This window comes from Callorhinchus milii, unplaced genomic scaffold (genome assembly GCF_018977255.1).
Source record: "Callorhinchus milii isolate IMCB2004 unplaced genomic scaffold, IMCB_Cmil_1.0 Scaffold27, whole genome shotgun sequence".
Classification (NCBI taxonomy): domain Eukaryota; kingdom Metazoa; phylum Chordata; class Chondrichthyes; order Chimaeriformes; family Callorhinchidae; genus Callorhinchus; species Callorhinchus milii.
This window is the reverse complement of record NW_024704768.1, coordinates 2,248,225-2,262,506: the sequence shown is the minus strand read 5'-3', so window position 1 is coordinate 2,262,506 and position 14,282 is coordinate 2,248,225. Positions and strand designations below refer to the sequence as shown.

The following is a 14,282-nucleotide window of genomic DNA, read 5'->3' as shown; positions in this document are numbered from 1 at the left end:
TACTGTATTAATTTGTATTGCCTCACTTACAAGTACCGGTATTGTTCCAGCATTTTCCCACAGCAAGTATTATCTGCACAGGGTTTCAAAATGCCACCAAAACATGTGTTTTTATACACCCAGCACCATTTGATTTCTGCTCGTTCACAATTTTTAGAAATCTCATTTAGTATCCTAGCTCATGCTTCATTCCTCCTAGATTTTGAATGATTTCATGTGCTCTTTTTCAACCCAATTTCTGATTTCTAAAGTTTAATGTATGCTTGTTGCTATGTTTCATCTGGTATACTCCTGATGTAAAAGGCTATATAAGTGTGTATTATATAGTCGATGAGTTATTGGTATTACGCATACCCTATTTAATTTGAGACAATGATCCCGATGTCCGACATCGCTTGTGCCTCTGGTTGTTTTTCTATTCGAGCTTTAGTATGAAATGGTGATTCATTCGTTGCATCCATCACCTTTCTCCTTTGAATCAATATTTCCGTTAACCACATGTTCACAGAGCTTTGACTTTTTATGCATCTGTTTTATACAATGATACAATGGGAACATTGCTAAAGGAGGCATTTCTTTAAGTCATCACTGATGGGATATCTATTACCGCTGAACTGATGGAGCCTTGATAGTACTCTCCGTGTGAATTAAAGTAGTGTTGCATCGATGACATTTCTGAATCCTTTTAATAATGTCATACCAGTCCAAATGGACATCTTGATGTCTAAAGATAACACCAGCATTGCATCTTTAACAATAGCTATGAGAATTCCTAGCACAATCTTATCAAATTTTGTTGTTTCAGATTCAGTCATCTGTTACAGCTTTGATCTACAACACTGTCTCTTCCTATCAGTTGTTGTTGCCTCCTGTGGGATTTGGTTCTACCAGTTACTTTAATGTACTGAAAAAGGACTAGATATTTAGAAGGGATAATTTTGATATTTCCTTTGGCCATTGTAGAATATGTGTTAGCCTGTCTCAGTTGGTAAGACTCTTGTATCTGAGTCAGAAGGTTGTGGGTCCAAACTCTACATCAGGACCTTGAACCTGTATAGTCCAGTTCATTACAATACTTGGTGGTGTGCTGCATTGATGGAGGTACTGTCCTTTGGATGAGACGATAAACTAAGATCCAATTTGCTTGATCAGGTGGATATTAAAGATCCCATGGCACTGCTCAATTTAAAGGGAGTTTCTCCTGGTGTCCTGGCCACCAATTCCCCAAATAAAAAAAAGTCATTCACTTCATAGCTGTTTGTGGGATGTTGCTCTGCATAAATTGGCTGCCGGGTTCCCTGCAAAATACAGTCGCTACACTTCTGTGAAGTGCTTGAAGACATCATTCTGAGCCACTATTATCAAATTTAAGGATTTTTTTGCATGCTATTAAGTTAATATTATTGAGAATATGGCTGTAAAACAATGTGAATTTCCAGCATAATACAATTTGCTACTCAATTGTTGTAATCATTCAGATGTCTACAGAGTTTTGTATACAAACCACTAAGATGCAGTATTTCTGTGTTAAATATATCAATGTAGTAATGTTTAACTTAACATGCCTTTCCTTTTTGAATATATATATTATGTAATCCTTTTGGAGTTGGTAATTAAGGCAATAATTCTGGAGATTATAACAAGGGGAAAGAATGAGATGACCAGGTAGGTCACTTCATGCCACACTTGTTTCCTTAAATTATTGTGGGGCCCTATCTGGGTATCCAAACAGGGTCTCGTGTTGCACCAGAATTGACTTGATTAAACCCAACTGGTTCCTTAACTTAAACCAGGCCTTCCTTCCTTGGCACCCTTCCAGAGATGAAATAGTTGAAATATTAAGATGAAGTTGTGTCTACTTGTTAAGATGGAGGTTAAAGATCCTATGGCCCTATTTTGAAGAAGAGTAGGAAGAGAACTTTCTTGGTATCCATATCATTTGTTCAGTGCCTTGGGACGTCCTCCTGACTTGAAAGGCGCTATACACATGCAATATTGTATTGTAAGTGCTGGCATGGGTTTACTGCAGAGTTTGCTTATGTCAATTGCTGTACTTCAAAGTAACACCTTATGTAAATCACATTGAAACATTTTGACATGGGGAAAATGCCCATTATTAATTGGGCTGAAGACTTTTTATACTTCGATTGGCATTTAGAATGGCAGAGTGCTGGTCCTCAGTCCAATTGAATAATAATCTTGATCGAATAATACAACAGCAACAACAACAAAGTTACATTTGTATAGCGCCTTTCACGTTGGGAGGACGTCCCAAGGCGCTATAAAAATGTATAATGATATAATAATAATAATGCTTTTGCAAAATGTCTCAAAGTGCTTCACAGGATTTATTCTAGAGTGGAGTGACTGTATTTCTGGATAACACAGAAATCAATTTGCACACACACAATTTCACAAACAGCCATGTAGCAAATGGACATTGGGAGAAACTCCTTTTTGTTTCTTAATGGTACAACCTGAACAAGCAACAGGAACCTGAGTTAATGTCTCATCCAAAGGATAGCACCTATAACAATGTAGTGCTCTCCCATTATTATATTTTAGGGTCAGCCAAGACAATTTGCTTAAAAGTTCTGTTGTTGGGCATCAGAGAATGATACCAACTGAACCAGGCTGCTACCTCGATCTTTTCTAATTGGAAGTCTGGCAATAATGGCTTTTCATGGTCTGTTTTGATGAGGTAACCAAACAAGTAAATAGAGGGGCCAGAAATTATCTGAATTCCTGGGTGAAGTACCCCTTTGAGTATATTTCTGCTTTAATAGTTCCTGAAGATTTTGTAACTTTAAAAAAAAGTTTTTTTTTAAAAAAATCTATTTAACAAAATCCTTGCTGGCTGCGATTTGAAATGTGTGTACTGATTTAAAATGTGTGTTCTGTGGAGGCTTGGTAACACAAGTGTCTCTGGTGAATGTGCTGAAAAAGTTAGAAAATATTTTGTCTGTTTGGATGAAACTTGTGGAAACAAAAAACTGAGCTGAGTGTAGCAAATACTTGGAACAAGAATAAATCCTGAAGTCTAACAGACATTGTCTCAACAACAACTTGCATTTGATATACTGTAATGCCCATTATACTGGGTGACTTCTTTGAGAGCTTAATTAGAATTATGATCAGTTTGTCGCCATCGCTGTCAATTGTTTCAATCGTGACTGTGCAGTTCATGTTTTCTGAATTCAAGCCAAAAAAAAAAACCTTGCCCAACACAGACTTAAACAACACATATGTGTATATTGGCTGGAAAAAGACAAAGAATGTTGGGTCGGTTACAACACTGCACATATGCTTTAAACATTAACCTTTGCATAATCCGTTATGACTGCCAAAGCCACCACCACTGGAAGACCAATTGCAAACGTTTTTAAATCTCTTGAGATAAAAGTATTCAATCACTCAGTACTGAATAAGACCAAGGTCTAGTCTGCAACCTAACCGGGGCTTTTGTGATTTTGAAACAGTTTCAACAGATTCACAAGTGGACTCTGGTTTTGAGTTGCATTTTATTTTCAATATTCTATACTGTTTGGAAGTTGCTGCTTCTAACTAATTAAACAGAGTTCTAAGAATTTAATTTTAGATTTGATTTCTTCAGATACATTTAGTTAATTTCAATTATGTGATTATGTTATGTATGAAGAATTGATAGGTTGTATTTGCAGCACAAATAAATTGATTAAAAGTTAGTGCATTACTGATATAACATGTAAATAATTAGAATTTGAAGAGGCACCTAAATTAGTATACAAGGAAAATCTAATGGACAGAATTACTGCGGCGCCCTGATGATCTGCAACCTGATTATGCATTATTATTTTGTGAAGTTATTGGATGTTCCTCAGAATTTCCCATTCTTTATCATTTTCCCCAAATTACCATATACCTGTATTTTTGACTGTTTAAAAATGCCATCAAACATTTTTTTCACTTGTGCAGTTATTGTAATGCTGTAGTTGTGTTGCTTTTCCTGACTTAACTTTGGGATAGCTTTGCAGAACGTTTCTACAAGTGATTAAATAAATGGTTAGGATCCATGATGGGGAAGATTTTTCATGGTCTGTGAAACATGGCTTTTTGAATTAAATTACCATGTATCATTCCACATTTGCTTATGTTTTCTTAGACAGCTGTAATATTCTCCCATTTCCTATATAGACAGCAAGTGTATTTTTTTAAAAAAGTGGACAAGACTCTTCTAAAATGTCAATCATTGGTAAATTCTGTAATGAAGAACCAATTATTTTCGTCATCCCCAAATAGTTTTAATCTATCTACCAAATGAAAGAAAAAATGCATTTTTATTATCTGCTCAGGGTGTTGCAACTTAAGTGAATCAAAATACTCTGATCACATTAGCTTTGAAGTAATTCTGAGTAACAGCTACAGACAGGATATTGTTTTAAAAAAATGGCAACCCATAGAGCCATATTTGTTCTAGACATCTGTAAATCTGTTTCCAGCAGCATGGTCATGGTATAGGGATCAAATAAGTGTCAGTATTTTGCAAAAGAGGATGATTGTGATGGTCGTCACTTTACTGATTCAGCAGTTGCTGCTAGATTTGCGATATTTGTAGAAATAACCAAATCAATCTCTATTGCATTAATTGCAATACCTCCTCACTCGCCCCAATATTTTTCCCTCTTTCTCTGCTTGATATTGTTGACTTACCCTGGGTTATACTTGCACAACTTGCAGACCACCGCCTGTGTTTGTGCAAGTGCAATTTTTAGGGTTTTTTTTAAGTAAGGCTTTCGGGTCTTCTAAACTGATGGCCCAAAATTGATACTTAGCTATATACTTGTAATTTGTAGCATTTACAAATTAAATAATTTCTTGGATCTTCAAACTTTGTTTTATGAGTTAATTGCTGGAATTGATCCATTTATATTTCTAGGGTGATATAAAAGACTAGACAAACAGCTTGTCATGGCTATAAAAAGTGGAAAATGACAATTTTGTCAGAGAGAAAACCATAGAAACTAACTTTTTTTACTTAAACCTTTAACTTGAGGGTGCTACATATAAATTTTTATATTTAAATAGATTTTCACCAGGTTAAAAACAATGATGTGAATGTTTCAGCTCCTTTTTGAACACTTTGTGTAATTCTAGTGTAATACTGATGCTTAATTATAGCAATGATTTGCTTTTTCTTAACAGCACAGAAGACGTGCAGTCCCAAACAGTTTGCATGCAAGGACCAGATAACCTGCATATCCAAAGGATGGAGATGTGATGGGGAAAAGGACTGTCCTGATGGCTCAGATGAAGCACCTGATGTTTGTAAGTGCAATGGCATTTTTGTTCTTTGTTGATGATTTCATATCGATAACAAAATCACTGCGGTCGTGATTTTTATATCATTTTTTAATATGATTTTTATATCAAACTTGCATTCGATAAAAGTATGATTGGGAGGTGAAGTGTCAAAACAGAAATCAGTACATCAGTTGATGATTACAATTGTCATTTGCATGTTTGCACTCAAGGTGCGTGATATGATGTGGAGGAAATCCAGCATTTTCCAATTTAGTCACTAAGTGTCATGATCATTTTTAGGTGTAAACTGTTGCAGAGCTGGTTATTTCTATCCTTATTCAACAAGAACTTAGAAAAAATTGTATCCTTTAGTCAGAGATTCTTGTTCGGAGCTTGGTCTTTTAGTGCTCTTTCCTTTTTCTATGCATTTTATCATATAAGTACTCATAGCTAACAGTAGATTATTTTCCCCTTTATCATTTATGTGTGTTACTGGTTAAAAAAGCTAAAGATCCCTTGTGGCATTGAGCTGTCAGTATGGAGTGATTTGATCTGGGTTGAGTTGTGTAAATAATTCTTGTGCATTTAACTTAAGGGTCAGCAGGCCACTAATCCTCTTCCATGGTCATACAATACATCTATCCTATTCTTCTTCACCACAACAGGATATATGTTTTCAGTAATGCTGCATGAGTAAAACCTACATTGTCAGCATATGCTGTAGGTCAAACCACCTCAGACTAGAGACATGATGACTTGCTAGTTACTTTGTCAAGGCAGAGGATGCCCCTTCCCTCTAGATAGGGAATTTGAATGGAGCGTGTTCAATAAAAATGGCTTTTAGAATGTAAATTTGCTATTTCTAAAAAACAAAGTACAGATGGGGAAGCACTGAGGGTAAAATTGTGCTTGTGGCAGTCTTGAGTGTAGTTGTTTAACTGATCAACTGTTACATTTGTTGTATTTGTAGTATTGTTCCCTTTTGCTCACATCATTTGTAGGCAGCGTCCATGTCCAGCTTGGATCCCCCCAGCACTTCCTCACTTCTGGCTCTTGTTGCATTTACCTATCTGGCTGCTCACTCCAGCTCAAGGTGCCAGTGCACAATCTTGGTGTTTTGTTCGAACTTTCAGCTCTCCTTTAAGCTTTCATTTCATCCTTGACCAAGTCCGTTTTCCTCCATCTCTGTAACATCAAACCTCAATCCTTACCTCACCCCATCGCATCCAAAACATCTCGTACATATCTTTGGTTTTCTGTCATGGTTAATTACCATTTTTAACCTCTGGAAGGGAAAGTATTGTAGATGGCATTGATTTATTCAAGTCCTGTAGCTCAGTGGTTAGAGCAAGCCTTGCAAGCGAGACACCCGAGTTCAATTCCAGACAGGGCGAAACCTTGGGCAAGTTTCCTTACTCCACATGCCTAATAATAATCCCTCCAAAAAACAAAACAATCATAAATTCGTCATTTTCAATCCACGTGGGACACTGCTGTGTGCAATTGGCTGCCGTGTTTCACCCACAAATATACGGTCAATTCACTTTACAGCATATTCTGTGAAGCGCTTTGAGATGTCTAGAAAACGCGAAAAGCACTATATCAAATGCAAGAATTATTATTATTATATTATTATAAGTGTGAATGAGATAGAAACAGATTGCCTTCAGAGGTGGGTTGAAAATTTGTTTTGAAAGGTATTTTTTTGAAACGTATACCTGTTAAGGTATTTTTTTGCACACAATACAGGAGCCTTTTTTCCCTTTAAGTTGAAATAATAATCTATCCAGAATTCATTTACTTTCTTCAGGATCAACAGATGACCTAGTTTTTCATAACCAATGTTAGAATTAATAGCTGCCTTCACTTGGCGAGAAGAAAACGTTAAGATGTGACCTACTATTTTGGAATAATTCCAGACAATAGTAAATGAAAAAGAACAGGCTTACATCTTGGAAGCGCAACATGTTTCTTTTCTGTTGCCGTGTTAGTTTTTCAGGGATTTTGTATGCTGAAAGTAAATTGCTAAAATTGTGTTTATTGGTTAGTTAAGTAACAGTATGCATCAACTTTGACACCCGAGCAGGTTTATTGCTGCATTATATCTGTCTATTTTGTAAATCGGGGTTCCTCTCCCCCATTTTCTCCTTTATCTTCCTTGCCCTGCCTTCCCCTCTCTTTTAGCCCTTAAAAGCCTCTCCCTCCCAACATGCCCCAGTTCTGACAAAGGGTTGTGGACCCGAAACGTTGACTCACTTTCCTTTCTCCATAGTTGCTGCCTGAGCTGCTGAGTGTTCCCAGTGATTTCTGTTTTTGTTTAACATTTCCACCAGCTGCAGTATTTTGCGTTTAGTCTTTTCTATCCATTTTCATTAAATTGTAGTCTATTTCTTCATTTAACATGAGTATTCAGTGCTGTGGAATTTACATATGTGTAAACCAGAACTAACTGTTTAGGGGTGCTGATTGCCGTGTTACACAATCAGAAGTATAGGAATTATTTGATACTGTTGATTATTATAAGGTCAAAAAATAAATTGTTGGAAGAAAATAATGGAATTTAAAAGAAGAAAATACCAGTCGATTAGAGCCCTTCGTATGCAAGGTCAGCTTTTGATAGGGAGATTAAATCAAACTGGTAGCAATAGCATCAGTGTAAAATCCACCTTCTGTGAGATGCTTGGAATGATAGAACTCAGGGAATTGAACTCATTTTCTTGTTTGGTAGGTCATTCTTTTGACTGTAAAAGTCTTTTGAAGGAGTTGGATGATCTCAATGCAATCTGACTTGATGACCAAACTATTTAGCACTAAGAGCAAAATTTACAGCAAAAGTCTTAGTAGTTTGATATTTGTTAAAACTGCCCTTACTAATTTGTTTTCAGTTGATTAATCATTTGGAACTAATTTCTTCCTTCAACAAACTTTGAAATAATTTCAACAAGTACTTTGTGTTTGAAAATGTATACAGGAAATCTTGCTCAATAATAAGATTGAAGTAAGTACAGCCAACAGTATATAAGAAGGTATTACAAATGGCTTGTAACTTTGCAGCTTATTTTAGCACAATAGAAGATGAATGACTTCCTGTGGACAACCCTAATAGCCATAAATTATGGAAAAATAAGTCTAACCTGGTGACTAATGTGTATTCCTCTGAAAAGTGGTTCCTTGTGAACCATTTGAATTCAGTAGTTATTGAGCATGTTAACAGAAGACCAAGTTCAAGTACATGTATGTGTGCTTGATAGCGTGAAACTAGTAAACTAATAGTGGAGATTTCAATTCCGGTAGTTCCCTTTAGCATCCCTTTGGATTATATTAATTGGCACTAACTTTAGTAATAATCATGTGGAGCCATGTACTTTCTAGTTCCATTCAACAATAATTTTAACGACATCTTATACCTATTTATTCGTTGCAACGAATAATACGTATAAAATGTTGTTAAAATTATTGTATATATACAGTCATTTCACTTCAGTATATTCTGTGAAGCGTTTTGAGACATATCAACGAACTGATAAGGAGCTATATCAAATGCAAGGATTAATATTTTAATGATCAAATTATGTTAAACTACACTACATAAATATATATGCATTAGAACAATTCTTGGGATCTGGTGACATTCATAAAATGCTTGAGCTTTTTATCTAATGCTCACAATTAACACCTGTGTTTTGTTGCCTTTTATATTTTATATTTTCATGCTCATAGCTTCTGTTCTGGGGGAAATATTCGATAGTAGGGAAAACCTTAAATGACTAAGGAAAATTAATTTGATTTAATGAGATACAATTATGCAATATGATGTATTCACTCACAATAATCTTGCAAGCAAATCAATTTTATTTTAAACTCAAATTTAACACTTACAGCCAGCTGTACTTCCTTGAATATAAGTGAGGGAGAAAATTAGAAAATTCTAATGCTTTTTGTCTCTTTCTTTCCACGTGTTTCTATCTTTGTGTCTCCCGCCCGACCCGCCCTACCATCAGTGGCCGAGCTTTCAGCCACTCTGCCCCACACTCTGGAACTCCACCCCACAGTCCCTTCGCCTCGCTTCCTCCCTTGCCTCCTTCATGGCTGGTCTCGAGACCCTCCTCTTCGATCGAGCCTTTGGTCGCCCTCCCATATCTCTGCCTTCCCTCACCCCTAACCCACCCCTTCCCAATGCTTGGGTCCTGACCCCTGACTGTCCAGTGCCTTAGGATGTGAAAGGCACTCTATAAATGTAATTTTGTTGTTGTTTTTGTTGTGTGGTGGATCTATTCCTTGCTGCTTCAATTCCTATTTGAGAATGATGTTTGTTTCTGGCAGCCAACCCTGTTCATGCAGCGTACAAATTGAGTCTGCGTTCTATCCCTTTTTTTTATACACTGGCACATGCGAGGATCGATTAGTCACAAAAGAAAATTTCCACTTTGTTTACAAAGCTCCTTCACTTCGTTCACTGCCATTTAATTCAGTGAAAAAATTCTCTCAACTCCTAGCTAATCTTGCAAGCTGTGGCCCTTACCAGTACCCTTTTTCACGCAGAGTGGTAGAAATCTGGAATCCCTCAAAAGGCCGTGGATGCTGGATCCATTCAAGATTGAGGTTGATAGATTTTTGATAGTTCAGGGTATTAAGGGATGTGGAGAGAAAGCGAGAAATTGGAATTGAAAGGATTAGTTGAGGTACAGATCAGGCATGATCTAATTAAATGGTGGAACAGGCTCAAAGGGCTGAATGGCCTCTTCCTGTTCCTATGTAAGGGGCTGCACAAACAGTGCTCTCAATTGCAAGTAGTGTGGTTTTTGCTGGTTAAGCACCAGCAGTACCTCAACTAATACTCGGGGTTCCCTAGGCTTGGCCTCTTGCGACGTATGCCTTAGACTCTCTGGATTAGGTAAACAGAGTGCGACCCTCCAGAGAGAGAATGCATTCCATCCTTGACATGAAAATATCCATGTGCCGTATTGGATGTCCTGGATTGTTGGAGGTTGCTGTCTTTGGATAAGTATATACACAGTGTATCCTGTGAAGTGCTTTCGTACGTCCTCCTAACATGAAATGCACTATATCAAATGTCAGGATTATTAATTAAATTCATTATATAAATATATAAATAATGCTTGCATTTATTATAGCGCCTTATCCTGTCGTCGAGACGTCTCAAAGTGCTTCATAGGATACACTGTAAAGTGAATTGACTGTATTTTGTGGGTGATCATATTCTCAATTAATATTTTAATTATTAAAATGTTAACAGTGTATATAATGTTTTGCAATGTCTCTAGGTCCTCACCACAAGGATTTTAAGTGTGCTGTGAATGAATACCAGTGCTTGGGATCGGACATATGTATTCACATGAGCAAGCTCTGTAATGGAATAGCTGACTGTTCTGATTCATATGATGAAGGACCCCACTGTAGAGGTACGTCTTATTTAAGAGCCTATTACTGTTTCATTTTGCACCGAGACGCAAAATTAACAATGTTGAAATTACAAGTCGATAATGTTTCAAAATTGCTGATCAGCTGAACACAGAACATCCTTATTTTAGTAACTGGAATTGAGGATATAAGGTGGAATCCTGTGATAATGTACTTTGTTATAATGCTATCTTATCATTTGGGTGCCCTGTGGCTGACATTCAGTGAATTTATCCAAGATTTTGTGTTAAATTCACTTTCTTTTTCCCCCTCTCACTCACTGATTTTCTCATAACAAAAAATACATCTTGAAAATCCCTTTGTGAATTAATGATTAGTCTTTTGACAACAACTTGTGACTCAATCAGTCAACAACGTACTTCTTCGATGGCTGAGGTTGCCAATAGATTCTAATCAGTTTTGTGGTACAGAAATTTGGCAGCTAGGTTTAGTTGAAATGTCTATTTGTTAACCTGTTTGGTGGTAACAACAAAATTATATTTGTATAGTGCAAGGGAGGATGTCCCAAGGCGCTGAACAGTCAGAGTTTCGGGCCCGAGCTGGGGGTCGGGATCAGGGAGGCTGGAGGGCAGGAGGGGGAAGCAGGGTGATCAACAACAACAGCTTGCACTTATATAGTGCCCTCCACGCCAGGAGGCGTCTCAGAGCACTTAAAGGCACTATATCAAATGTAAGGATTATCAATTAAATTCGAAAGCACGGTCAAAGAGGAGAGTTTAGAGATGGGTCTTGAAGGAGGCAAGGGGGGGGGGGGGCGAGGCGGATGGACTGTGGGATAGAGTGGGGGCAGAGTGGCTGAAGGCCTGCCCGCCAATAGTGGGGTGAACGAGGTGGGGGACGTGAAGCAGGCCGGAACCCGCTGAGCGGAGGGAGCAAGCAGGATGGTAGGGGATAAGGAGGTTGCAGAGGTAGGGGGAGCAAGACCATGGAGGGCTTTGGAGGCGAGGACAAGGATCTTGAACTGTATCCTCTGTGTGATGGGAAGCCAGTGGAGTCGGGCGAGGATGGGGGTATAGGGTCATGGACCTGATGTGGGAGGGAACACAGGCTGCAGAGTTCTAGATGATCTGCAGCCTATGGAGGGAGGAGTTGGGGTGGCTGACAAGCAAGGAGTTTGTATAGTCGAGCCTCGATGCAATGAAAGTTTGTATGAGGGTTTTGGCGGCCTGCAGTGTGAGACTGGCGGAGCTGGGCGATGTTGTTGAGGTGGGGGGAAGGCAGAGCGGATAATGGCACAGGTGTGGGATAGAAAGGATAGTTGAGGGTCAAACAAGACGCCAAGGTTCCGGACTGACTTAGTAAAATGGAGTGTGTATCCATGGATGGTGATGCTGTCAGCGCCTGAAGTGTGGAGGCACTGACGGGAGCCAAACAGGAGAGCCTCGGTCTTGTTGACATTGAAGAAAGTTCGCTCTCATCCAGGACTTGATGTCTGACAGACATTCTGTCAGGACAGCAATGGTCCTGAAGTTGAGGGAGGAGGCAGAGAGCTACAGTTGGGTGTCATCCATGTCTGCGGATGATGTCACCAAGAGGGAGCGTATAGATATTGAAGAGGGAGTATATAGATATTAGTAAATGTATTTTGTGGTTAAATACATTGTGGGATTTTCAATTGACCCTTTAACCGTTGACGTATAGTTTTTAATAGCTGAAAGGTAACTGTTTCCATTAAGCCAATCCTGTGGGTAAACTTTTAGAATCACTTCCTGACACAGGTTTTTGTTTCAAGTAATTATTTCCGAATGCTGCCTGAAACCTGGAAATTGAAATCAGGGAAGCAAGACAACCTCACCAACATAAAAGCCTATCAATAGTCAAAACACTCTACAGTATTTACTGTGACTGAGTAAAACAATGTCAAATGTGAAAAATTCTTTGGACGGGCGAAAGTTTCCTAGTTTTAATTATTTTTTTATCCTCCTTCTGCCTGCCTCAGAGCTGTGCTAGTGGGAAATGGTCCTGTATTTGTCTGCTGTTTACTCATTTCTCTTCACACTGTTACCATATTTCTAATTGGGTGAGAGCCAACTGACTAACTTGAACTGGACTGGACCATCTCTGATGCATTTCAGCTGCTGTGGAATTTATTCCACATCCTTGTCTTGTGCTGAATTTAGCCTCTCTGTTTCAATCCTAGGATATTTGTAAACTTTCATCTGTTTTGGAGAGGTATTTTTACTTTGAGAATTAGTGGTTTGGAGTGGAAGTCACCCAATTTGGGAAGTGTCATTGATTGGGGAAAAAAAATACAAAGAACTGAATTTGATTCGTTTCTGGATAATGATTCGATTTTAAACTTGGCTAATTGTGGAACGTTGCTATTTTTGAAGTTTTTTTTCTGTCTCCTTAGTTTGGACAGAGGCTGGTATTGCTTCATGATTGCGTAAGCGGGGACAGATTGTTAATGTGGCATTTGTTTTATGTATGTATCTTGACTTCAGTGCGAGGGTATCAGTCTGGTGCATTTCAGGCAATTGGACCAGGGCCAAGAAAGAAAACATTTAGAAAAAATACCTCTTAAATAAACATATTGTCTTGGCTCTCTATCAGAATTGCTCAATGCTTGCCTTTCTTTATTTCATGGAAATAAAAAACAGTTCTGGTTTCCAGTGTATCTCTTTTGTGGGTTCATGCACAAAAATACCTGAGTTTTCATTGCAACTCTTTTGAATTAATGTTGAATTTAAATAAAGAATGTGTTGTACATGCACATGATTCTTCCAGTCATCTCCCTTCTTTAATGTTTTCTCTGACCCTCGTTAGAACTGTGGTGGTCAAGGGTGATTGCAGTAATGAAGGTCAGAATGATCCCACGGGAGTCACATTGACCATTGGATGAGTGTTGGTTTATGTGTGTTGCTGACTTTGTGTTCAGTTAGGCCTCTTGAGTTAGGTTGAGAGGAAAGGACAGTGAAATAATCTAAAACGAGTTAAAGGGGTCAGTTCATGTGTCTTTGTTCCCAATTGCAAATTTGTTTTGAGTCTATCTGAAACTTTAGCTTTCTGTTAAGGTTGCTAAATAACTATTAAAGTGGTTTGGGACTGTTGATGTTGCTATCATTGATTTTATTTGTGGGATATAGATTCCGGAATAAATTTGCATCAGTTATTTACATTGGTTTGATTCAAATTTATTTTAGAGCAGAGAGTGGCCATATATTTTTGTTAGTGTTGATGTTGTAGTCTACATTTGGGATTGGCACTGGACTTTTGGATCTGCTTTTGATCAAGAGTGATTAAATCAATGGGCTTAGTGTGACTATTTTTCTTAGGGTTAGTACTGGTATGTAGGTTGATTGGATGCATTTTGTGTTTAAATGCAGAATATTAAATGCTGAGCGTTTGGAATTTAGGTTACAGACGTTTTTGAATCAAATTATTTTTCGTAAGATTCCATTATTTGTATTTCGGATAGTTCAGATGATTGTAACCAAGTACTGACTGCTGAGGGCATTACAGAACAAAGACGCTCCTGTTCTGTTGAATACACTTAAGATTGTTTAATGAGTGGCTATTACCACCGATTTTGGCAGGAAAAAAAACATTTCATTGTGCTC

The 14,282-nt window shown here is 37.9% G+C and overlaps 1 protein-coding gene across 2 annotated transcripts in view; it reads left to right on the top strand.

Annotated features, from left to right (window-relative positions):
- Positions 1-14,282, top strand: part of LOC103189063 (low-density lipoprotein receptor-related protein 1) — a 147,158-nt gene that overhangs the window by 17,847 nt on the left and 115,029 nt on the right. For both annotated transcript variants that reach the window (XM_042344263.1, XM_042344262.1), the window contains 2 exons: positions 5,182-5,304; positions 10,566-10,703. In XM_042344263.1, coding sequence (XP_042200197.1) covers positions 5,182-5,304; positions 10,566-10,703 — 261 coding nt within the window. The remainder of the gene's footprint in view (positions 1-5,181; positions 5,305-10,565; positions 10,704-14,282) is intronic.